Genomic DNA, 27,500 nt, shown 5'->3' with positions numbered 1-27,500 from the left:
CTGCACTCTCTCAAGAAGGATTATTAAAAAGTTCAAAATGAGTGTTTTTCATTTGAACTTACAGAAGCAGAGAGTAGATGGTGGTCACCGGGGCCTGGAGGATTGGGAAAATGTTGGTCAAATGATACAAAATTCAGTTAGAGAGGAAGATTAAGTTTAAGAGATCTATTATACAATATGGTGACTATAGTTAATAACGTATTCTTGAACATTGCTGAGAGAGTAGATTTTAAATGTTCTTACCACAGAAAAATGATAAGTATGTGAACTAGTGCACAGGTTAATTAACTTGATTTAGCTATTCCACAGTGTGCACATATTTCAAAACATGTTGTGTATCATAAATATACATAAATTTTGTCAGTTAAAAAAACAGGTGTTTCTCTTACTAAAATATATTATGGCTATTTTTTCTTATGGTAAAATCACCATAACATTAAATTTACCATTTTAGCTATTTTTAAACTGTACAGTTCTATGGTATTAAGTATATTCACATTATTCTGCAAACATCACTACCATGCATATGCAGAAATTTTTCATCTTCTCAAACTGAAACTCTGTACATATTAAACACTAACTCCCCATTCCCTCCTTCCCCTAGACCCTGGCAACCACTATTCTACTTTCTGTTTCTATGAATTTGATTATTCTAGGTAACTCATATGAATGCAATCATGCAATATTTGTCATTTTGTGGCTGTCTGATTTCACCTGGTAAAATGTCTTCAAAGTTTACCCATGTTTAGCATGTATTAGAATTTCCTTCCTTTGGGGATGAATAATATTCCATCGCATGTGTATATGACATTTTTTGTATCCATTTACCCATCCGAAGAAGATATTTGGGTTGTTTCCACCTTTTGGCTATTGTGCTTATGACTAATTTTAATTGAAGAATTTTATTCTTTAAAATACTATTGAATAATCTCATCGGGTAAACATTTTTTTTGTAAGATGGTTAGAAATGTGGATATGATTATTTGTAATTATTTTTTATTAACATCCATTATCATTCCTTTGATATTCTTGAAGTATTTTATTTGCAAATATTTATTGCCTTAACTTGAAAGTCTTATAATTTATTGAGTACCTATGTGTAATATAGTTCAGATTCTGATAAGAAAGACATGAATCAGAGGGCACAAATGTGGAGGAGGTCAGGGCCAGATTTAGCATGCAGACTTGAAATGCAAACAATGTAAACAATGTATACACATGTAGAATGTGCATATATTTTTAAAAAATGAATTGCCAACATCTAGAAATCAGGATATTTTACATTAAATTCTGGGTTTCTGGTTTATCATAAAATATGGAACATCTGGCAACACTAGACCACTTTGTCGTATGATGACATTTTCTGGAGCTGAGTAGCAGTTGCCATCTTTAGAAAGCATTCTTCAGTGGAACACAGATTCTATATGGTCTGCTTTCTCATTTATACATGCCTACGCCTGACACAGACCTGTCCTAGTATGCTACTTGACATGTGACTAGTCCAAATTGAGATATGTTGAAAGTGTAGAATTCACACTGAGTTTCAAAGATTTAGCATGAAATAAATGGTAAAATGGCCCATTAATAATTTTTGTATTGATTACACATTTAAATGGTTATATTTTTATTAAATAAAATATGTTACTAAAATAAATTTCACCTGTTTCTATTTTAGTGTAGCTACTATACAACTAAAAATAACATGTGCCTCATATTAGATTTCTATATTGGTCAGTGCTGCTCCTAATGTTTATGGTCCAATACAGGGGTTTCTAAGTCCATGGGCCAAATCTGACTTAGTCATCGGTTTTGATATGATCAGAAAGTTAAGACTAGTTTCACAGATGAATATTTGCAATCAATTTGATGTTAGGGAACACTAGCTTTGAACTCCAATTAAGTGAAATGCTATTTTCCCAAAAGGAATTTTGTTCTTCTCATTAGTAGACCTGTGTTACAAAATATTGTACTCAACTATATTTTGAATTTTATAAAAAAGGTTTATAAAATATTTTCCCTCTTGTTATTTAAGTTTTTATATTTTATCCTTGATTTTTCCTCATGGTTGCAAAGCCTAATGTATTTACTATCTCTTTCTTAACAGAAACAGTTTGCCAACTGTCAATTTAACAAGGCCCTGGGCAAGGCAGCCTTGAGAGGGAGCTAAGTAGAGTGGAAATGCTTTGGATTCTGGTAGACAGGGTTTCAATCTTATTAACTGATCTAATCTCATCTCTGAGTCTTAGTTTTCTAATCTGAAAAATGGCAATAATGACTCATTTTAGGATTATTTTGAAGATTAAATAAGATAGTGTATGAGATGTTTTATGGAAGAGATGACTCTAATGCCTCCTGTGCCTATAATGCTCTTTTTTTCCTCAACCCTAACTTGGTCACCTCTTGCTCGTCTTTAATTTATTAATACTTATAGCTCAGAGAATCATTTCCTGCTTTGGCCCCCAGGCTAAGGTAGTTCTTCCTGGAAATCCCACACTTCTTTTTATGCTTATCATACTTATTGTTACTTGTCCTATGTCTGTCTTCATTTCAGGATTTTAAGCTCCATGAGGGAAGTGTTTGGCTTCCTCTATAATACTGTTTGTTAACCACTGTTTCCTAAGACTGATACATAATAAGTATTCAGTAAATATTTTTTGAATGATGTTAATGATGCAAAGCGCTGTACATGTGACACAAAAAAACCCCAGAAAAATCCAAAGGAAGGAGTTTTTTTTTTTTTCTACAGGGATTTCACAGTTTGTGTCTGGAGTTTTGGGTCATGTTTTGGAACAAATAATTCAAACATACTTTACTCTTTTCCCCTACAATACTTTCTTAAAGCTAAGCAAGACAATGCAAATAAGGCACTTAACATAGTGCCTGGCACTGTAAGTCCTCAACAAATTCTCTCTCCTCTAATGATGAATGATGGTGATGAATTTGAATATCAAAATATTCAAAGTATCTAGGTTCTAGATAAAGTTGAGAGGTAAAAATTTTGGAAAACAAAATAGAATCCATTTTAGAGTAAGTAAATTCATCCTTCTTAGCATCCAAATTCAAACCACTCTCAACAACAAAAGTTTCGTCTCTCTTTTTTTTTTTTTTTATGAACAGGATTTGAAATGCAGGACAGTAAAAATTTAGAATCCAGGTCAAATTCTGAAAACCAAAACTAAATAAAAAATTTTCCTGAGGTTATATATTAGTTACAAGTTTATACAATAAATGTCTATTTTCCCAGAAATGCTTATGGTTAGAATGGCAACTAGCAGTTGGAGCACCTGCCCCCTCATAACATGAGGTTGAACACCTGGCAAAAGGAAGCACATAGTAAGCATAGCAAGGGGTAATGCTGTGCTGCCTTTGCCAGCAGGAGTGGACACATGGGCTCCAGAGAGGATGGAGCCAGTAATAAAATCAAGTGCTAGGGTTCCCGCTTACAGTCTTTCGTAATGTTATAAGTTTAAAAAGACCAGACTTGCCTAATGAAGATGACTTCAAAAGATGGAGTCCTTATCCCTCTGCATTTTTATATATATAGTACAGACTTCAGGGCTTTCCAGAATTTCTTTTAATAATTCCATATATCCTAGTTTTCCAGGTTTTCAGAACAGTTCTGTTAAGTTTAACCATTTTTTGTTAAGTGTTCACTGTGTGCCGGGCACTACGGATATAGAAATGAATACAAACTAAGAGCCTACTTTAGCAGAGCTCACAGTCTGGTAGAAGAGATCAACATTTAAGAGACACCACTTATCACTGCTATAAGTGCTGTGATAGTACCCTGAATAGTTAATACAGGTACACAGTAGAGGGTATTAAAGATGGGCTTCTGGGCCTAAGACTGAGAAAAAGTCAGAGCAGGCTTCCTGGAGGAGGTAAACCAGAGCAAGAGTCTGAGAGTGTGTGTGTGTGACTCTTAGTCTAGGGAGAGCATAATGGGCAGAGCAACAGTTTGAACAAATGGCAAAGGGGTGCTGTGTGTGCGTGCACACACATGTGAGAGTGTGTAAGTGACACAATCTAGGGTTATGATAATAGCTCCTTTTCATCCTGGTACCCTCCCCAACCCACAACAGAATTTAGGGTTCTAACACAGTAACTCTGGTGGGAATTCTCAGAGGTGGGGGAGGGGGCTCAGAGTGGGATGGAGGATGTGAAGAATGGATCTTGATATTCTCTCACAATCTCTGGATGTAGGGGCATCGATGACTAGTTGGATAACATAAAAATTGCTATGGCATATCATAAAGGCAAGTCAGAGTTGTGAAATGAGATGGGAGATGAGGCAGGTGAAAAGGGAGAAGGCAGATAATAATACCATGGGATCTTGGGATTTTATCCTGCAGGCACTGGGGGGTCACTGAAGGGTTTGAAGTGGACAAATGATGTGGTCAGATTTTTGTCTTACATTTAGAGCTTAAGAACTGGCTAAATTCAACATGCAGATCTGAATGGTTTTGCCTGCACAAGGCTTAAAAATTTTTGATCCAGTATTGAGAAAACATCTAGATTTTAAGGTCTGTATTCCCATATGGCCACAATATGCTAGTGATGAGTAGCAGCTGACCCACTGGATGGGACATAGACCATCTTTCTCTCAATAACCACACATTAAAACTGATGGAAAGATTCTTGAGTGCCCCAGTTTTGGTCACTCCTTACCAAATTAGTGTATCCACAGTTATGCCAGGACTGAGCCAATTACCTTACCCCATAGTGGCAGGGTTTGCGCTGATTCTTATCTCTAAATCAAGACCAAATGTATATAGTCAAATAAATTGAAAATTTAATGCAATTTAAATAAAACACTTTCTCCAAAAAAAAAAAAGATCAAATGAAATGGGAAAATGATCAGTAACCTCAAGAATGACCATAGGTGCGGAGTGGATGTGTAGGCACATCTTGGTATAGTAGAAAGATAGTAAATAAATAATTTCAACAAATGTGTGAACTGATGTGCTAGAGTTATGACTAGACTGTTCTGGTATCACAAAGGAGATGACAAACTGCCGTAGAAAGGGCAACCTGAAGAGAGGTTAGAAAGAACTTTTTTAAGCAGAGAAATGGGGGAAGAAAATTTTCCCCAAACACTCCTAAAGTTCACTTGTTATCTCAGCCTAATTATTTTACTCTCAAGCCCGTTCTGGTTTGGACAGTAGGTAACACAATCACCCTGTATAGAGCAACAGTGTGGTGGAGACTTCTAGCTTTCCGTCAGAATCATTATCCTGTGAAACAGTCTAGGTATGTTGCTTCTTTTGGCAAGAGGGGGAGACTGTTGTGTATTGTTTAGAGATTTTTCTGTTTCCGTTGGGGGACTGCTTCCGATGGGTCCAATCCTAGAGGATTGGAGTGATCCAAGACCGCTTTGGTGAGTTAGGACACTGTGTTGTGGTCTTTCAGAAGGCAGGCAGGGTCCACACTCACTCGCTCTGTTTGTCCCACGCTGATTCTCTGTGGATTCACACCGCTGTTCCTGTGTGGGAGAGGTCTTGTAGCGTTGTGGCAGGTCCGGATCGATGCCTTCCTTCCCGGGAGCGCAGATTCAGGCCGTCATCACCACTCCGCCATCTTTGATCTCAGAATCATTATCCTGTTTTATTGAAACACAACCTATACTCTGTCTCCCAGCCTGACTCGCAGTTGGAGGTGGCCATGTGACTAAATTCTCTCCAGTGGAATGGGAGAAAAATAATGTGTCCTGAATAGCGAAAGAGCTGTGGAAATATGAAAATAAAAAACAATGTTCTTCTATCCCTATACCAAACTTCTTGTATCACAAGTATAGCTTGCACTATAATTAGAAGAAAGCTTTTAAATAGGCATGAAACTGAAAATGTGAACCAGGTTGAATAAAATTTTTTAATATTTGATTTTATTTTTAATTGACAAACATATTTGTGGGGTGTAATGTGATGTTATGGTATATATATGTATATACACATTGTGGAATGCTTAAATAAAGCTAATTAACTTACTCATCACCTCAATTATCATTACTTTGTGGTAAGAACATTTAAATTCTACTCTTAGCAATTTTGAAACATATACATTATTATTAACTGTGATCACCATGCTGTGCAATAGATCACTAAAACTTATTCCTTCTGTCTAACTGAAGCTTTGTACCCTTTGACAATAAGTATAGGTAACTAGATAGTTATAGATGTGCTTAAGATGTTTTTAAGGGACATTTGAAGGCATTGCTGTGCAAAAAAAGTAAATTGTCGACTAATATGGTAATGTGATACCATTTCTGTAAACATAAAATCCATTTATTTTCCATGTACTTATATTTCTTTATATGTGCATAAGAAAAGGTCTAAACTGTTAAATACAAAACTGTTAACAGTACCTCTAAGTACTCATTAATTGTATCATAATGCATTAATGAATATTTTCAGAATAAAAAGAATGATGACATTGGGTGTTGTTTTTGATAATCCTAGAGACAAAGTAGAGGTTAAGTAAGTGATTTTAATAAGTTTTATTAATAATTGCTGGTTGTCAGTGGATCTTAATGAAGTTTCTTTTTCTGCACAATCCTCAAAAATAAATTATTCTAGACTAAATTGTTCATATAATTTATTTTCTAAGGTTTATAAATTACCTGGCATCCAGTGAATGCTCAATAAATGATAGATACTGGTGTAAGTATTTAAAAAATTTATTTTCTTATTAATGACATCAAAAATCAATTCACATTAATAGAATTCTGATTTTTGACTCTGGGCTTTCATAATTTTATGCTTCAATGTGAATGAAAAATTTGCCAACTTGTCTGTTAATATAGAGCAATTTTATCCCTTTCTCATATTCTCTAATGTGTCCAAGACAAAATTAAAAATCATGAGTGCTGAAGTCAGACATGCCTGGATTGGAATCCCAATTTTTCAATTTTCTTTTCCTTGTGTTCATGAGCAAGCTATGTAACCTATTAATGCATCCTTTCCAGCTGTCCCCAACCTTTTTGTCACCAGGGACTGGTTTCATGGAAGACAATTTTTTAACAGATTGGGAGATAGGGGGGAAGAGAGGTTGGGGGTGGCCGAGCTCAGGCGGTGATGCAAGCCATGGAGAGTGGCTGTAAATGCAGATGGCAGCTTCCTTCACTTGCTAGCCACTCACCTCCTTCTGTGCAGCACCCTGGTTCCTAAATTTCATGGAAGACCATTTTTCCACTGAAGGCCCCAGGGCAGGGGCGGGGCGCAGGGGGACCTCTGACACCAGGTCCCTGTAACAGGTGGCAGATCAGTACTGGTCCGTGGACCAGGGTTGGGGACCACAGCTTTACACAACTTGAGGAAGTTCTTTGGAGGATTGAATGATACAGTGTATCTGTACTGCCCAGAACTGTGTATCTGTAGTGCTCAGAGTAGACAGTGAGAGTCCCACCCTTGTCTCTGCTCCATATTTGTTCTCATTTCAGTTCACTTTTAAGAAGCAGTAGTTATAGTTTAATGCAATTGTAAACAAAGACACATGTACCCGAATGTTTATAGCAGCACAATTCACAATAGCAAAGATGTGGAAACAACCCAAATGCCCGTCAATACATGATTGGATTAGTAAGCTGTGGTATATGTGTGCCACGGAATATTACTCAGCTATAAGGAATGATGAAGATACGACATCTCTATGGTTCTCCTGGAGAGAGTTGGAACCCATTATATTAAGTGAAGTATCCCAAGAATGGAAAAACAAGCATCACATGTACTCACCAGAAAATTGGTTTCCCTGATCATCACCTAAATACAAATCTGGGAAAGACACCAATTGGATATCAGACTGAGGTGGGGGGTGGGGGAGGGGATGGGGGTATGCCTACACAATGAGTGCATTGTGCACCGTTTGGGGATTGGTAACGCTTGAAGGTGCTGACTCGGGAAGGGGGGGTGGGGAAGGGAGGGATATATACCTACATGATGGGTGCAACGCGCACTACCTGGGGAACAGACACGCCTGGAGCTCTGACTTGGGGGGAAAGGCGGTACAGGAGCAACGTATGTAACCTGCAATTCTGTATCCCCCGTAACAAGATGAAATAAAAAAAAAAAAAAAAAAAGAATTTATAAACCTTCCATTGCCCTGCATTAATTTACACTACTCTCTCTCTTTTTTTTAATTCTTAAAAAGTTTGGTAGGCTGTTGGCAATTTTAAAAGCAAAGATCGAAACAGTTTTTTTATCTTTTATGTCTGCTTGTGTTTTGAACTATATTTTATCTTGTAAAGATTGAGAAGAAATTAGGGAAAAGGCAATTATGTTGGGGCAAATGTGAACAGAGATTAGATAATAAAAAATGAGTATGGTAGTAAGTTAGATATATTGGTAGGTAACAAGAAAAGAAGCAATATTAAAAAGAGTCTGTTTTTATTATAAGATTAATGCATGTATATATCTATATATAGGTAGATATTATGGAAAATTTTGTTGAGATAAGCTGATATACATAAGAAAAAAGAAAACTATACTACCCACAATCTCACCATTCTGAGTAGCTATTCTCAACATTTTGGCATATCCCTTTCTTATATACTGGTATATATTTAAAATCTTATTTACTTTTTGAGACCTGATTTTTTCACTTAGTATGTTGTTACCATTTCCCATTATTAAATATTCTATAGCATTATTTTAAATAGACGATGATATTCTGGTCTACAGATTTATTTTACTAATCCCCGTTTTTGAACATTTACATATTACACAATTCTTTTATTGTTAAAAACAACGTTTTGTCATCCTTTCAGTCAAATTTTTGGTGCATATCCACAATTATTTCCTGTTTACAAATTCCTAGAAGTGGAATTTCTAGATCAAAAGTTGTAAACATTTTTAAGCTTTGAGATTCATCACCAAATTTCCATCTACAAAGTTGTAGCATTTATGTTTTCACCAGCAATACATGAAAACACCAGTTTCCCTGTATTGATTAGTCCTTAAATTCATTAATCCTAATTATTAATTTTTTTACCATTTGATAAGTTAAAACACATCATCTCATTGTTTTAGTTTGAATTAATCTATTATTAGTGATATTGAACAATTGGTATGTGGTTTCTTTTGCCATATGCATTTTTTTCTTTTATGTTCTGTGTTTATTTCCTTTGCTTCTATTTTCTTTGTTGTTTACCTTTTTATTAATGATTTTTTAAATCTGCCTAAAACTGATCTTCACATAATAAGAATATTAACCTATTGTCACATTGCAAATATTTTCTCAATGTATTGTTGCTTTTCAATTTTATTAAAGTTCCTTTTTTTAAGGTAGAGTTCTGGACTTCCATTTAGTTAAATCTATCCATATTAAACTTAAAAAGGCCTTTTTCTTTTTAGACTTTCTGAATTCAAATATATTATCTTCTAGAATTTTTTTATTATATTTAAATCGTCAAATTACCTGAAGTGTATGAAGTAAAAAATGCATCCAACATATTTTTCTAAAGTGTTAGTCAGTTGTTCTTTCCAGTACCACCTATTGCATAATTCACCTTTTCTAGTTGATTGGAAATTTGGACCACCTTATCTGAACCCCCTGTGGCTAGATGTATTTTGGAAATTCAGAATTTTTTGGATTGAAAGGTAATATAGTGAATGAACTATATACCTGTATGCATATGGTGAGAGGACAGAGCCAGTTTGGGCTTCACGGATGAGATTGAACCAAACCTGGGCCACAAAGGATTGATGGGGTTGGGCTGGATGATGGGGAAAGGCGAGTATATGCCAGATGGGCAGAGTGGCAGGAGAAATACTTGAAGATAGGAATGAACATGTTGAGGGAACCAGTCTGAAAAGATCTTTACTGGGTAATAATCAGAAATAGGCTCATTGGGATGTAAAATACATCACTCCCAGCCTAAACCTTGTTCAGACTCTGCTCTATAAGGGTGATGGCCCATCTGGTTTATCTCTCTGGATTCCAGAATCCTAACTGCAGCTCTCAAGGAGTTCTCTGATTTAGATAGCTACTTTACGAGGTGAGAGATGTACAGAGAAAACGTGGTTCTTCACTTTGGGTAGAGTAGTCAGAAATAGTGCAGGAAATAGTGCAGGACTGGACTAACTGAAGTGGTAGGGTGAGTGGAAAGAATACAGAGTCAGCCTGGCACACGTGCTTCTCAGCTGAACTCTCTAGTATTTTTTTGGAGAATTGATAAACAACTTAAAATGTTTTATTTGATACTCTTAATTGGCCCGCTGGATTCAGAAGTGCAATTTTCCCTAAAAAATGTGCAATGGGAGTACGTTTTATTTTTATCCTTTGTCTTATAAATCCTGTTTTTGCCTTTGTTCCTTGGCTCAGTTTATCAACAGACTACCTCCCATGGGTGTATACAATTTGTGTACAAAGCAACTAAATGACTCTGAGTTATTTTCTAACACTAATATTACTTTCTTCCTGAACTCTTACCCACTGTAATATACCCTTATAATATATGAAGGACTTCTTTATTTATTTTTTATTTTTTTTTAATTCAGGATATTATGGTGGTACAAACATTTTGGTTACATGTAATGCGTTTGCCTGGCCCAAGCCAGGGCTATAAGCGTGGTGTTCCCCCATACAGTGCACTCCACTTCTATTAGTTGTGGGTTTACGCTCCCACCCCACCCCCACCTGACTGGCACCCAATGAGTATTACTACCATGTGAACACCTTAGTGTTGATCAGTTACTACCAATTTGATGGTGAGTACATGTGGTGCATGTTTTTCCATCCTTGTGATACCTCACTTAGAATGATGGGCTCAATCTCTATCCAGGATATAAAGGACTTCTTTAAATTTGTGACATGATTAAGGTATTTGAGTTAGCTACCTTAGGGTACAAGGAATAGAGTCTCATTCAGGTTTTCCAAAGTCATGTGGCCTTTACTGTGAGGGCATATGTGATACATCTGTTAAGTTTTGTTGGTTGCAGTCAATGGGAGCTGTTTCAGGATAACTTAGGCAAAAATAGAATTTAATAGAATGGCAGGTGGTAGCACATGGAATTCAAGGGAAGGCCAAAGACATCTGGATATAAGGGACAATCTCTTTAGGGTGCTGTTAATGGGACAGATTTTTTCCAACTGTTTATGTCTCTGTGTGGCTCCCTTAGTGACTCTAAAGAGAGAGGCTAATTGGTCTGCTTAGGGTCAGGGACCTACCTCTTGGCCAGGGGAGCACAGTTCCTCTAAAACTGCACAATGGTAGTGGAAGAAATGGAGTGGAGAGTCAGTTTGAGAGGGCAAGCTGAGTTTAGTTTAGGGGGTGTGACATTCCTTATCATGACAGACTATCTAGGCAGAAAGTTTATAATCTGGCTACTGAGTCAGAACTAACTTAGTGCCACTTTCCCCACAAAATGTGTAGTATGACTAGAATTTATGATTACTTTTTTTAAGAAACAAGAAAGAAAAGAGATTTTAAAAGCAGTTTAAGTTTCTTTAGTGTTAAATAATTTATGGAGAATTCTCTTTTGCATCCTCTTAGATAAACTATAACTATTTAAAAATAATACTGTTTTATTTGCCTTTGCTTTCTTGGTATAAAATTTTTAAAAGGATAAAAAAATAAAATAGTATTGTTTTAAAATGGTTGTTATGTTTTGGTTTGGTTATCAAATATTATGATGGTTTCTTTTATAAGTTCTCTCTTAAAACAAACTGTCCTCAAGAAGCTACAGACCATGGTAAAAGTAGCTTTTCTTGACTAATCAGCAAGGATGGGAGAGGAATTCCTGGCTTTGGAAGCCTGGACTGTCTTAACTACCACTATTGCCCAATGTCTCAGAACTAAGTCAAGGCAGAGCCAGAGATCACAGCCGGTTTTTAATGAAAGGATTTTGTCCCTTCCCCAAGACTAGAAATGGCACTCTTGAATTTCTTTATAGAGGGACTTACATGAGACTACATTGTTGAACGTCAGGGATAGGTCAAAACTGACTTAAGGGGTCTCTGAGACTGGAACCGAGTTAAGCATGTATAGTTTGGAAAGATAGAGCTGAATCAATGCAGAGCTAAGAACTGAGTCCTTGTTTCTCCCCCCATTACAGGACTTGGCACTTGGCCTGTGTACCCCTGTTATATTCAAAATCAGAAATAGATTAAGTATGGCTCCACACTAACCATGTAGCCCTTGTTCCCCAATATGAAGCATTCCTTCTCAAGCCACTGCCTCAGCTGACTGGATCAGCTATGCCCTTTCTCTCTGCATATCCCTCAAAACTCAGCTGCCCTTCTCCCCTCCCCCTCCTGAAGCCATGTCAAGCCACTTCACTAATTTTACTTAGAACTAATGTCATCATGTGTTAATAATTATTAATAGTAAATAATATTAACTAATAATGCCCCATATTGCCACTTTTCTTCTTTTCCCAGCCGGATGCTACCTATCATTTATGGTTCACCATCTCTGACCTTTCCATCTCTAAATAATATTTCTGTCCTCTGTACTTGTAGATTGTATCGTTTATGCCTCTATTTAGCAATTATGACCTACATCATGCCATATATTGTTTCTCACTTTCTATTGTTTTTTCATTGTCTTCTCAACCATACTATTCTTTAGCATTAATCTATTTGTGTCTGGAAAAATGTCTAGTATAGTTTGTTGCATGTGGAAGCATGTCATATTGTTTAATGCTGTGGTTTTCTAAATTATGAGGAAAAGTGAGATCAATTGGGTTCAGTTCAGGTTCCCAACTCCCTCCTTGCCCATGACTACAACTTTGTCTCATTAAGATAAACCTCTGTTTAAAAATTTTAGAGGCTAAATAAAAAGAAACAGTTTATTAAACAGATCTACATGTATTTTTTATTTGCCCAACCTAATTACAAACCCTGAAACCTGGTCCTGTGCTTCCTCACTCCTTGGTCTGATTCTGAATAGAAATTTGGAAGGTATTTAACAAATATTAAGATGAAATAAATAAGATTATAATGATATTTATGTCTTGTGAATTTTAGTTATAATTTGATTATAAAAGATATTTAAATTAATTTTTAAGTCAAAGATAGTTGGAATACCTTTAACTTATCAGAAGTCCTGAGCACATAAAACCATTCCTTAAAGAAATTCTATTATCATAACTAAAATATAATACCTTATTTATGAATTCATGTTTATGTGTAATAAGGATGAATAAAAGCAGTATATGAGTGCATTGTGTGTATACACGTGCACACACTCACACACACCCGCTTTAAAAACCCCATTTAGTAGTCCTAAGAGTCAACTTTACTATTTATGGCAGAAACAGATAAGCCTTTATTTGCTATGTTGACCCATTCACCAGTTTGATTTTGTACATTTGAACTCTTCAAACCATTGCCTGAATTTTGGATTCATTTTCTTTGACAGGTAGGGAACCAAAAATATCAGCCTAATACAATTTAAAATGGTACAGACTCATTTACTATTTAATTCCTTTATCAAATATTTTTTGTGTGGCTACTCTTTATCAATTCGATTAATGCATTTCCAGATACAAATTATTTAGGTTGACAAAATTCAGAGTTTTTCCTGGACATCCCTTGATACCAAATAGTGGCTTCCCCCACTCTCTCAGCAGCCACCTCCTGTTCCCATACATAAATGGCAGCCAGCAATGGCTTAGAAACAAAGGACTCTCTCCCAGTCCCTGAATACAGTGACATTCATTCTGAGAGAAGCAGGGGCAGCTTTTTGAAAGCCGACTTCTTCAGCTGGACAATAACACACAATGAGTTATTGACTTGTTTATATACGGAGCTCTTTTCAGTAACTAACTCTGACTCCCACAGTCTGGACAAATGATTGATTTCGTGGTTAGAAAAAGAGAAAGCTCTTGCGCTAAACTCTGTAGTGCAAACTACTTCTTCCCCATTTGTTCCGTAACTGAATAGGACCTTATTAAAATGCACTTTCCAAAAAAATACCTGCAGCTGGCCTTTATAACCATGTTTTGTATATATAAATAACTAATTTGTCCCAGTCTTTTGTACATTAACAGACCATTGGGAACCTTGTCAATATATATGAAGGCTGATTATCCTGTTGTTTATGCTAATCTGTATTACCTATATTGATCTGCATATAAAATATGGATCAAAATTTATTACTAGATTAGTATTTACTGGTGAAAACCTTAGATTTTTGATATACATTTAGTTTTCTTGTTGGATCTGTTGCTTTATTAAGGACATTATACACAATGCATATGTACTTCACATTTGAATCATTAGCTGTTCTTCTGAATACAGAGAAGACTACATGCAGAACCACACGTCAGAGCACTGAGAGTTTGGTTGGACTAATAGGCTTTTTTCCCTTTGGCTAGTACCTTTCTGTAATGTCAATATCAATTAGGTAGACAGAACACACTAGCTTGTTTGAATTACTGTACCTTTTCTAAATGATTTTAATGATTGAACTCTAGATTGACTACAGTACTTTAGTTATTTTCTCCTGTGAAACAGATTTTATTTTATCTTAATATCATGTTAAAATTTTTACACAGTCTGTATGATTTTTAAAGCAGACTTTAAAATATTTTGGGGGGAGTTAAAAAGGAAATCCATTAATAGTTTTTGACCCACATAAGAGGTGATCACTGTTGTTCTGGCTGTATTTCTCTCGCAGGAGGTTTTGAGCCTGTTTTCCTTACTGGGATGTCCATAGGACAGCTTCCTGAGCCAGCAAATATTTGAAGAATTCCTCAAAATGGAGAGCACTTTCAATTATAGTCACAAGTAGCCGCATGTTTTACATAGAACTATATATTTCTAATCTATGACCCTTTAGGGTTTTAGAGAAGGTACAGTGTCTGAAACTTCAGCATTAATAGTTTTAAGTAAAATAGGTATAATTTGAAAGGTAACGCCCAGTGGAAATCATTTCATTGAAATCTATTGTTTCAGGTATAATTTTGTGGATTTTTTTCCTTAACTCCTAAACAAACTGGTTGAGATGAACTTACTCCTTTTTATCTTACGTTTGTGTAACCAGACAATTTTTTAAGCACTTTGATTCAATTTTCTTTGACAGAGCCATTATGTTTCTGGTTCCTTCTGTTTCTGTTACTATTCTTGACTAGTCTCTTGATTGTTCTATTCTAGTTCCCATTAATATTGAATGAGACCAACTTTAACCTAAATATGGATGACTAATATTTGTTAAATGTTTTTAAATCTTAGCAGCAGGCCTGACAAAAATGGTGAATTAAATCTTCCTATTTGAAAGATTTTTATGTAAACAATGAATATTGGGGGTGTTTTCTCACATTTAAAAGGAATAAGACATATTTAGAACAAAGTTTTCCCTCCCCCATTTGGTGGGGACTTGGTTTTTCACAGTTACATATAAATTGTAGCCATCTTTCTGTTTATTTGTGGTTTTTAATTTTTAAATTTTCTACCCTTATTAATATATGAAAAATCAGCCTCAGAAATCTCAAACCCATGGGCAAAAAATTTATTTCATATATTTTAGATAAGAACAGCAAATCAAAAGCATCTAGTTTTGTCTTAATGAGGAAACAGGATGTTCTCATCAAAAGTGACAAGAGAGAAGAGTTTTACTATTGTTATCATGTCGTGAGGGTTGAGGGAAAGATGCTATTAGCACTGCATATTATTACTATATCAGGGTGAAAATGCAGTCTCTTAATTTGACTTTTTACTTTCATAATTTTCTGTAAATGATTGCATTAAAAGATATCTTTTGGAATGGCTAGCCTATTTCCAGAAAAGGCCCCATGTGTGTGTCCTTATATTTTGTTGACCATTTATTTCTTGATATCTTACTGGACTTCTTATTTGGGACCATGCATGGGATGCTTTTCAGTGATGTTGGTATGTTTTTCCCTTCTCTTAGGTAGATTAGTATAGTGCTTTAGAAGTTGAATATTGGAATGGAGGTGATTTCTTCCAACTGTGGTGCTTTCAAAGGTAAAGGATTCCCACCTTTTAAAGAGTTACTTGGAAGCAGTTCTAAATGTCATGGTCCTGGGAAACCTCATTAGAATATGACTTACCTGCTGTGGCACCAAAGAGTTTCATGGCTCTGTTTTTGTTTTGTTTTGCTTCCTTTTATAAAAAAAAAAAAAGTCTGCTCTTAAAGTTTTTGCATTTGGAAATGAATTTTGTAAAGAATAGATGAGCTTGGTGAATATTCTCCAGTCACTCTCTTCTACACCCATTTCTCTTGAAATGAGAACTCCCCTGATAACAAAATAAACAGACCAGCATGTTATGCCATGGTTCAGTCTTCCATGTGTGGAAGTTGAGCTTGATATTTAAGCTTTTATAGTTTTATGTTTTTGTATCATTTTATCACAGAAACAAATATTCCTTGGGGAGAGTGATCCTGAGAATAGTTTCACATGATGATTTTTTTAAAAACTCTTTGTTAGTGATTATCATCTAAGGCAGAATTGGTAAACTGCTGCCCACTGGCCAAATTCATTCTGCCACCTGTTGTTTTTTAAAGTTTTATTGAAGCATAGCCATGCTCATTCATTTATGCATCGTCTGTTTCACACCACAATGGCAGAGTTGAGTAATTGCAACAGAGATTTTATACTCCACTCCCCGCCTCCCCCTGGCCCCAAGCCTGAAATATTTACTATCTGGCCCTTTATAGAAATGCTTGTCAACTCCTTAACTAGTGTGATCATTAGAATCACCAAAAGATTCCTGGGCCTCTTCTCTCTACCAAAACAGAATCTTTGATATATAGAACTGTATCATCATATATTAGATGAAGCATTCATACGTTTGATACTATTCTTCTAGCATATATGTACAGGTAGATGAAAGAGACCATATTGTTGGACCTCCCATTCCTCATTTTATCCCAAATATAGGAGTAGGCCTTCAGGCAGGGTATGGATTAAAGATCCATGTTAATTCAAACATAATTTCCCAGGCGTGCAATTGAGAAAACCTATTTAAAACAACATTAACAAAATAAAATTTAAAAATATGGTCAATATTTATTTTTTCTCTAATCCTCAATAAGGAGATATGGTATGGCAAGACCATTGCTTAAGAATTGTTAAATATTCCATTTTGGAGGATTCTCTATTAGGCTCTGTTCTCTTTCTTTCTATTAATGTCAATCTTTTTAGTGAATATTGTGTGAGTTTAGCATTTTTCTTTTCTTGAAAATAGCACTTTATTTCTATAGGGATCATTTATAAAGAAATTTGGAATGGACCACATTCACTTTTTTATAACACATGGGTTAGCTGCAGTAATAGAAGACCTTTATCTGGTTTTGTAAGTGAAGCAGGTTGGAGGTAACTGTTCAGGTATTTAGATACATGATCCTTTGTCATGAAATGTTATAAATCCTTTAGCACCATGCTAGAGTGTTTGAATTGACACTTTTGGTTTATGTCCTTGACTTCTTATTCTGGCATAACAGCAGCCAATTTATTCCCTACTTATAATGAAGGATTTTAATAGAAAATATTAGCCTGATTTTAAAAAAGTGTTGCTAAGCTCATTTTAATGAAATCCTTTTAAAAATTATTCATCAGCATCTAATATCTATAATTAAGGACCTTCTCGTGCCAAGTTATATTTGTTAATCCTAAAAACTATAAGAAGGAAAGTGAAAAATTCAGTGTGTTAAATATAAAAATGAATTTTCAACTTATTTAACCTAGAATTCATTTTCATGTAAGTATTCACAAAATTAATATCAAATCACCTTCATGATTATGCTAAATTAGTTGTTTGAGTAAATATTGAGATTAGGTACCTACTTTCACGTCATTTATTTATTTTTTCTAGTTGAACCTGGCTGTGAATGAAAAGAAGGAAGAAATTACAGAAAAAGTCATTCTTTCAATGACAGTGAAGGAAAACCATAAGGCACAAGAAGAAGTAAGGAAATTACTTTGTAAATCATATTAGAAAATTACAGTGTACACTAGTTTTAAAACTGAGTTAACTTTTACTTTGAGTCTTATAGTAAATCAACTCTTATTAACTGAAAACAACTTATGATAGAAAAAATCTGATCAAAACTGGGAATCATTGTATTGATATAGGCAGCCTGAAGAATAATTGTATGTTTGAAAGAATAAATGAAATTAGAATTTTCTGAAAAAAGCCTTATGAATATTTTCTCATAAATTTCTTAAATTGATAAATTATTGCATGCAACTTGAAACTGGAAATTATAAAACATGCCAACATAGGAAAAATGTTAAAATTTTGGTGAATTTTTAATAAATACCAAATGTTGTTTTTATTATCTGACTTTCTAAGAATAGAGTTATTGTTCTGAATTTTAGAAATGCTAACAAAGTTATCTTTTATCGAGAGAAAACTATAGTTTACAAATGTCAAGCCTAAGTGAGCTAATCATAAGATTCTGTAGGCAATATTGTAATGAAGAACTATTAAAGCAAACCTTTTCTCCAAAGCTCTTGCTGTGAAGTTGACAGCATATTCCATAAATGAAATAATAATACAAAATTGGTGTTAGACAAAAGTAGAAAATGATTTTCATATAGTTTCCTGGAATGCAAAAACATTTAATCTTTCTGAGGAAAGGATATGAATTTGCTACTCCCCATGAACCACTGTCAGTAAATAAAAATCTATAAGCAACTTAAGGAATAAGATAATGTGTCTATTTAAAAAATAAAATTCCCATATGATTCTCTTGACATTTTGACAAAGAAATATCCAAGATTTAGGGTTTTAAATATTTTCTTGTCATTGTGATTGCATCTTCTTTACTAACCATGTATTTTATAATAGATGAACAAGTACAATGCATCAAATTTTCCTGTGTGAATTTAACTTTTACATTAGAGACCATATGAACATTTGGGACATATATGTCCAGTATTAAAGAGTTTGTTATGAACATCAATTAGCACTCTAAGTAGAGAATATTTCATAAGAAAAATTAAACCTGAATATTTCTAAAATGTAAGAAATAATAATTACATAGATTTAAATTATATTAATAGTTTTGATGCATTCCACTAATAAATATTCACAAAGTAAAAAAACTAGGTTGTTAGATATAAATTTAAAAATATCATTCTCTATGTGTTTGAAAAATGTTTTACCAGAGTTGGTGAGTTTTATTACAGTTTCACAATGAGTTAAAAATGAATCTATTCATCTTTTATGTATCTTGTAAACTTTGGAAAATAAAAATAAGTCTCTCCAGATTAATTAAATTAAATGAATGACAGATTAAGTATTTTCTCCCTGTTAAACATTATAATTATTTTGCCCTTTGATATTTTATGCAAAATTATAATTTCAATGGAACTGAAAACTTGAAGTGGTCCAGTAAAATGATCATTATGTTAAATATATCATTTTTAATGTTACCTTGTTAGCAACATTGGAAATGAAAATTATCTTTTCTGAAAAATCCAATAGTATTTATGCTTATTTGGCATTTCTTCTTTATTATCATTGTCTTTATGTTTAGCATGATATACCTCAGTGCCTTCTTTGGTCACATATTTGCTTTATCAGCTCTGGCTCAAAGTCTTTTGTTCACTTCAAAAATCAAATACAAGTAAAGGAAATATGTATTTGTGTTTGTATGTGTGTAACAATCTTTAAATATATTCCATAGCCTATGAGAATAACTTCTATGTGATTAACTGGAAAGTGATTAAGTTACTTTGGGTGTGTAAGTTCTAGTGTTTTGATTGAAAAAAGTCTACAAGAATCTTCTTAGAAAAGTGCTTGTTGCTATCAACATAGCCCTAGTGCCAGGTGAGTTATGAAGACACTGAAAATTGTCCCTTCCCTCATGAGTAGATGGGGATGTTAGACTGTTACATAGTCTAAAACACTTTTGGTTAGAAAAAGTCTAAAACTTTTAGGGCTGAAACATGAAGTCTAATTTACATATAGAGTTGTAAAATCCTGATAGAGATTAATGAAATTTTTTGGAGTGAGCTTATATCAATATTTTTCCTGTGGTTTACTTTTTACACAAATATTATATTTCTAGACATATCTCAAAACTCAAACATTATAAAATCTGATACTTGGCTCCTCTTTTGCTGCTTATAGTTTGATCTTAAATTTTTGTTTTATTTCACATTTTTCTACATAAAACCTGGAAGTAATAATAAGGTATGCATCATATGATCACTTTGATCATGTGATATAATCACTTTGATATGTTAAAAGCTATTTGGAAATCTGCGTGTAATTTATTATTATCAGTTTAAAAGTATATTATTCCAGGTTCTCTAAAAAGTAGACACCAAGATGAGATCAAATGCATGTGGATTTTATCAGAGGAAATGCCTAGGAGAGGAAATGCAGAGAGCACTGGGCAAAGTCGAGAGTTCTGTCATACTGAAAGGCAGGCCTGATCCCAGGTGAGGGGGAGAGGAAAGGAAGATTGAGGGGAAGCATTCTAGACCACTGTGTAGTCTAAAGAAGGTTTGGCAAAGCTGTTGGTGTATTTGAGCCAAACTTGGCCATCAGAGGAATCCTGTGACTCTCAGAGATGGACCTGCCTTAGTGTCCTCAGCCATTGGTGTCAACTGGGATGGATTTCAGAGCATAGTACTTGGTCAGTTATGCTCCTGTAGTTAGAGGTCCGTGAGGCACAGTCTTAGAGCTCAAAAGGTATAGTTGACTTCATCTTTGTTGCCATCAACATAGCCCTGTTGCCAGGTGAGTTATAAAGACATTTACAATATCTCTATTTTCAATTGTCCCTTCCCCCATGAGTGGATGGAGTTGTTAGAGTATTGAATAAGCCTAAAGGCATCACATAAGGGGTCTCTGGCTGGAAATAGGATAGATCTACCTCCAAAATGTTCCCCACCTTGGAAGGGTTCTAAGGAAGCTATTAAAAATTTGGTAGTAGTTGAGGCGCTAGGAATAAGATGTGCCACACAAACTTCAGATGAGCACTGTAGCTCATCTTTCAAATCAAGAGAAAACTTCACTCATAGGCTCCCATGTCTTTTCCAGTCTTCATTCATCAAGTCAGGGTTATGTTCACTTCTTAACCTGAAAAATACTGTACCCTTGTGCCTGAAACAAAGAAGAGATTTTAGGAGTTTAAAATAACTGTTTTCATCTCCCTACAACCTTTCTGGTTTATCTTACATATGTTGTTAATCAGAACATTTCTTAATATTAAGTTGAAGTGCTGACCTTGCTTTGAGACCACCCTGTATGTTACATGCCTAGATGACGTTCCTGGCATAAAAGCTGCCACCCTTTGTGCTGATCTCAAGTGATGGTTATGTGCACAGTACTCTGGAGTTCTACTTAATAATAGGGGTGGATTCAAGCCCACACAGAATTCAGGCTGACAGCTGAACTCATTGCTAGAAAAACCAGGAGCTCCTCAAAGAGTCATTAATAATAGTCCATGTACAGTATATACAATGTATGGTTCAGAAGTGTACAATTTCAGTATGTATACTTTTTTAGAATGATTATAAACCGAATAATATTTTGTGTGCTGACTATAAATCATTTTGAGAATTCAATTGAGCTCAAGGGTTGCATGTATGCATCATACAAACATGACCAAACTACGCTACCTGTTATGCAAAAACTTACATATATGTTTATATACGTGTGCACATTTGCATTCTTTCAGAAGTTTGGTTTGTTTCCTCAGCAAAATATTCAATATTTTTTTCCACCTTCTGCTCATTTGTCACTCTCCCAAATTCTGTACAAGTGTCACTTCCGTGCTGCATTTCCATGGAGAATGAAGAGTAGAATGTGTAGGCTTTCTGCTGCACAATGAGATGGTGCATTTTTTCAACATATGCATACGTAAGCCTTCTTTTGTGAATGGGACTGATAGGGTCAGATAATGTTTAAAGGGAAAGGCATTATGTCTCTCAGGCCTCTATGTTTCCACATGGATGCTCCCACACACACATAGATTGAATTATGAACAGACCCATTAATGCTGGGATCACAAAAGGTCAAGTTTTGTCTTCTTTTACCCCTATTCATGTTGCCTTTGTAGAGAAAAAAAGGATTTGCAGGAAAAAAAAGATTCATGATGAAGAATTTTAAAGGACATTTTTCCCCTTTTAGCAACATCTGTGATTTTGGGAAAAAATCATATTATGTAAAATAATTCAGAAATGTTTTATTACCTACCTGATTGCAGTATATAGCTATTTCATGTGTAGGGTTGTCTTTAAGGATGACATGTTATCATAATAACTGAGAACAAAATGTAGCACTTTGAGGATAAAAGGCCTTAAGAATATGTAAAGTAACAGAAAGTTTGAGCAAAACTGAATAGAAACATTATCAAAATGTCAGTGGCAGGATTCTTGATATATTTTCTTTTATGTTTAAGATATAAGTTAATCTTTGCTAGACATCTTATTTGATAGTTTTAAGTTATTCTTAAAAGGCCATAATTGGTGTAATTATGTTTCACATACATTAGCAGATAATCCTGGGGCCAATAAAAATAGCTAACATGATAGAGAAAATTTTTGAAGCAGCCAAGCAGTTATCCCAGATGAAACTTTTAAGACTTTAACCAATAGCCCTTTAGAGTGCAAATGACATCATCAATTGTATGGTTGGTTGATTTCTGATGTCACATGGAATCTCTTATCAGTGAAAGGATATGGATTGTGACAGTAAAACCAGTCATGTACAAAAATGCTCTCAAATCAAAGTCTGAAATTCCTCCCTTTTTTTTTTTTTTTTTTGGTGACTGCTGTTGCACAAGGTGCAGTACACAAAATTAATGAGAACAGTATTATTTACTAGCAAAATACATTGCATGATACTTAGTAGATTTTAAAGACTCCTTAATCACATGAGGCTGGGGATAGGTTCAGAGAGGACCAGTGCTTTCCAGAAATGGATCCTTCCATTTTGGACCTTTGATTCTTGGATTTTAATTTCATCAGATAATCATAAGAGCAATCCACCTGGCCTATTTTGGTTTTTAGCTTCAGTATGTTACATACCATCAGCCATAATTTGGAGGATAATACTGCTGGAGGGTAGTATGATCTGATCATTAAGATGAGGCTGAAAACATTGACTAAGACTGGATCATCTATCATTTCCGTATTTTAAATGTTACAACTTTCTTATAGGATTAACAGTACTATGAAAAGCATAGAAATTCATTCCAGAAAGTAAGAAAAGAAGGATCATGAGAGAAATTTGTCACTGGATTTTATAGCCTATAAATAATATTCTCTTCCTTTTCACATTTTCGTTTCTCCTCTTTCTTTCCTGCTCATTTTCCCCTAATTACCTTCTCCTTTTAATTTCTTCCTTCATCTTTTCTTTCTTTTTCTTTTCATTCATTTTTTTCTTTTTTTTTTTAAATCTCATTTTTTTTCTCTTTCTGTCTCCCTTAGGACTCCTCCTGACCTCACGGTATTGTCTCTGCTTTCCATGGCCATGATTTCTAAAGTTTTGTCCAAGTTCCACTGGTGGACTATTAGGGGCTTCGTTATGAATAGATAATAGAAATTTCCATAGACTTTCATTTCAATTTGCAGTTCAGGGCTGCCTATTAGTAACCTACTCGATGAGTTATGTAGGGTTGTAAAGATTTAATAGAAAGCAGTATATTAATCAGATTTTGCTAGATTCTGCTACATAAGCCAGTAAGCCCCAAATCTCTTAAAACAAAATTACTTTTTATTCACTTTACCTACTGGTTACATGTTGTCTGTGACTCTGTCCAGTAACATCTTTCTCAGTCTGGGACACAGGTGGAAGCAGCACCCTCTGTGGGGACATTGTTGTTTTCATGGGAAGGAGAGGAGAATGATGGCAGAACTACATAACGGCTCTTAAAGCTTCTGCTAAGAAGTGGCATATGTTAGTTCTGCTCACATTTCACCGGCCAAAGCAAATCACACAGGAATTCTGATGTCATATGCATGTCTGCCAGAGAGGCTCATCTGCCACTTCTCTCTCTCCTTGATTTCTGCTCTGCCCCTGCCTATCTTTCCTTCTTCCCCTGAACGTATCTGTCTAGCCTCATAGAGGCCATTACCAGGACTGAAGGGATTGTTATATAAAGCAGGGAGGACATTTGGAAAAGGCTTGTAATTTCATTGAAGGAACATGGCATTGATGTACAAACCAAGTAAAAAACAGCACACAGCTTACTTTGACAAAGTGCCAAATGGCTAGACCCAGGTAGTAAGTGCTGGAAGGCCTGGTAGAGGAAGTGAGACTTAAGTGATGAGTAGAATTAGGTAGAAGAGAATAATGAATTGTGAAACTATGGCCTAGTCATCAGGGGACCCAGACTTTAGTTTTTGTGCCAGTACTAACCATCTGTGTGTCATGGGCAAATCAACTTTTCTGGACCTGAATTTCCTTGTTTGTGAGATCAGAGTGTTAGGTTAAATATTGTCTAATTTATTATACTCTGGAAATGGAAGGGATGTGTGTACGTATGTGCGATGAGGGGAAGGGAACAGTGAGAAGAGACATCTTGTTAGAGAGGAAGGGTCTGGTGGGAATATGAACCATAAAGTCAGGTGGGAATCAGATTATAAAAGGTCTTGAATCTTGAATACCAATCTCAAGAATCTGGAAGAGCAGCTAGATGGTTTAATATGCTGTTCGAGGTAAATTAAGTGGGTGGAGGTGGCAGGATGGATTAGAGGGGAAGAGCTTGGGAATGGGGAGAACACTCAGTGGGTATAGTTTGTTAATCCAAGTTGGGGGAAGCAATGACAAGATGATGGCTTAGGTCAGAGTATTACTTACAAGAAAGGAAAAGAAGGATAGGAAATATATGTATTCAGAAGAGTGGTGTGAAAACTATAGTGGGGACAAATCTAGCCCACTGCTTAATTTTGTAGATAAACTTTATTTGAACACAGCCAGGCCCATTCACTTACATATTGTCTATGGCTACTTTCCAAATACAACTGCAGGGTTAAATAGTTTTGACTATTTATGGCTAACAAAACCAAAAATATTTATTATCTGGCCCTTTATCGAAAAAGTTTGCCAACCCTTAATTTAGAAGAAAGGATTGTTTAAAGGAGATAGAAAATTGATCACATAGGGAAGGGACACATAAAAGATATATGAGAGACCAAAGAAAAATAGAAATCATTTTAAATTAGCTTGTTTATATGTATATAATGCTTTTAAGTTCTTGGTAAAATTAAAACATAATTGAAAAATATATATGTATGTACACATCTATATACACACATATATGCACATAGATACATATATACACTACACACATACACACACAAACTTGAACTAAATTAGATAAAGTAGAAAAATAAATATTCAAGTCTGGATAATAGTACTTGTTTTCATTGACTTCCTTGAACCCTCTATACCAGAAGTGATAGAAATAATAGATTTAACATCAGAGTTTGAGTTGGAATATAGGCTGGGCCAAACACCATATTCTCAGCTGAGAGAGAGAAAGAGGATGAAATGTCAGTACATGGAAGACTTGGAGAAGGATTCCCCATTTTACCTGTGGACATTGAAATGAGCGGGAGGATCTATACTGCAAATAGTTTTCTATGTGTCTCATGTAAAATAGGGGTAGGGATAGGAAAGATAGAACAAGAAAAAAAAAAACCCAATTAAAACTGGATATGCAGAAAGCACCTAGATTTTAAAAAGAAAACATTATAATAATATACCAGTGCTTTGGGCACCTACTATAGGTTAGACATTGTGTTGTCCATTCTTTAATCTCATGTAATTTATTATTTATGGGTGAGAGTTTTATTACCTGTGCAAACTCCCAGTCAGTAAGTGAGAGAGTCAGAATTTTAACCCACGATTCCAAAGTACATGCTGTCTTCAGAGTCATTCGTAATTCTAAATGAATCTAATTTGATTAAAGAATCACAGATAAAGTGGATTTCTGCTCTTCATCTCTTTTGGTCACTACCATGTATCAGCCAATGTTTGTGTAAGAATCCAGTCTAGTAGAGAGAACATAAATTTACATAAAACAGTGAAGAGTCAAAGAATGGTAATGATTTTTAATTTGTAAACTATATGGAGTAAAACATTAATTTACTGTTTCTGAGTCCTCAGCATGTCTTATTGATAATACATAAATAAAGTTCATATGTCTATCTTAAATATACTGAGTAGAAGTCTAGAAATTTTAAAATCAAGGGTGCATAAGCCTTTGCTGTTTCTGGAAAAATCCTATGCTTTATTTTGACATTGATATAAATTTAAAGTGTTGTCTAGAACAGAGCATTGTCTTTGAAGTGTGGATATTTTATATTTAATTATATTTTGGAATATTCGGGAGGAACATAATAGGTCTATTTTCAAGGCCCAAAAAGTGATAATTAATTTAATATACACATGAAAAAATTTTAAGTGTAGCACATAGATAGTAAAATAAAATATTCTAAAAAGGAAGGTACATACAGTAAAATGAAATGTGGTGGTAAGTTACAGATACTGGGTTATTTAAAGTCCTAGGAAGGTTTTGTTTTGTTAAGCAGCATAAAGCTCATTTGCAAACTTGCCAGATGTTTATATTTCTTTTTATTCCCAGAGATATTTTTCATTCAGCAATTGTAAATGGCTACCTATTCCATATTACAAAAGTGAAAAGGTTAGACATTTTTCCATAAATAAAATTTATTGATGAAGGAATGTATGTCCCTTCTATTTTCTTTACTTGAGGACAGATCTGTACTCACATTCTTGTATTGAAGTCATTTTTCCCCCCATCAAGCTAGGTACTCAAAAATCTAATAGGTGTGACATCAACAATTACTTCTTGCTAACAACTCTTGTAATTTAACCCCTTCAGGTGAGCAGGCTGATTGATGAATTGCAGACAGCTATCAAAAGCAACAAAGGTCATCTCTCTAAACTTGGCCCCCAATTACAGGCTGAGCAGGAGCAATTCTCCTCTTATGTCTACCAACACATTAAAAGCCTTCCAGCAAACACTCTTGTCCCAGGAGACCTGCAACTCAAGGTGGGTGTCATTCTGTTACTCTCACTGGATTCAGCCATAGACGAAAATGCTCTGCTCCATTTGAAGACCCTTATGACAGTGCCATTCAGCTTGAATTTCTTTTTATATTATCTTCCTCAAACTAGAGTTTGGCTTACAAGTTGTAATATTACTATTTGGGAAATAGATTTTGAAAGAAAATACCTAGAGACCTTTGAAATGTGGATTTTTACACTTTACCTAGTTTTCAACCCAGAAAAGTAATTTTAATGAAGAAATCTAATTATGTAAACCATTTGCATACTTTCCAAGAAACATATATTTTTCAGTGTATGTTTCAGTTTCTAAAAATAAAATTTGGAGAAATAGGCAGGCTTTAATAGTTGACAGACAGTGGCAATAGAAATTGGAGGTGAAAGGCCAGGTGACTGATTGATGTTCAAACTACATTTCCAAAGAAAAGGATCTGTATTGGATAAGTGTGACACATGTCTGACTTCACTTGGTAAAATCAATACTTAAGAATACACTGGGAAAAAAGGTGAATTGGTTATTTGTCAGGACAAGATGGCTAAATGTC

At 34.9% G+C, this 27,500-nt stretch overlaps 1 protein-coding gene across 2 annotated transcripts in view; it reads left to right on the top strand.

Moving 5' to 3' along the window:
- The window catches only part of DCDC1 (doublecortin domain containing 1), a 376,416-nt gene that overhangs the window by 141,545 nt on the left and 207,371 nt on the right, over positions 1-27,500 (top strand). For both annotated transcript variants that reach the window (XM_069469763.1, XM_069469762.1), the window contains exons 8-9: positions 17,773-17,865; positions 26,771-26,941. In XM_069469763.1, the coding sequence (XP_069325864.1) occupies positions 17,773-17,865; positions 26,771-26,941 (264 nt within the window). The remainder of the gene's footprint in view (positions 1-17,772; positions 17,866-26,770; positions 26,942-27,500) is intronic.

The sequence above is a fragment of the Eulemur rufifrons genome, chromosome 6, assembly GCF_041146395.1.
Source record: "Eulemur rufifrons isolate Redbay chromosome 6, OSU_ERuf_1, whole genome shotgun sequence".
In the NCBI taxonomy this organism is placed as follows: domain Eukaryota; kingdom Metazoa; phylum Chordata; class Mammalia; order Primates; family Lemuridae; genus Eulemur; species Eulemur rufifrons.
This window is presented reverse-complemented; position numbering and strand designations above follow the sequence as displayed.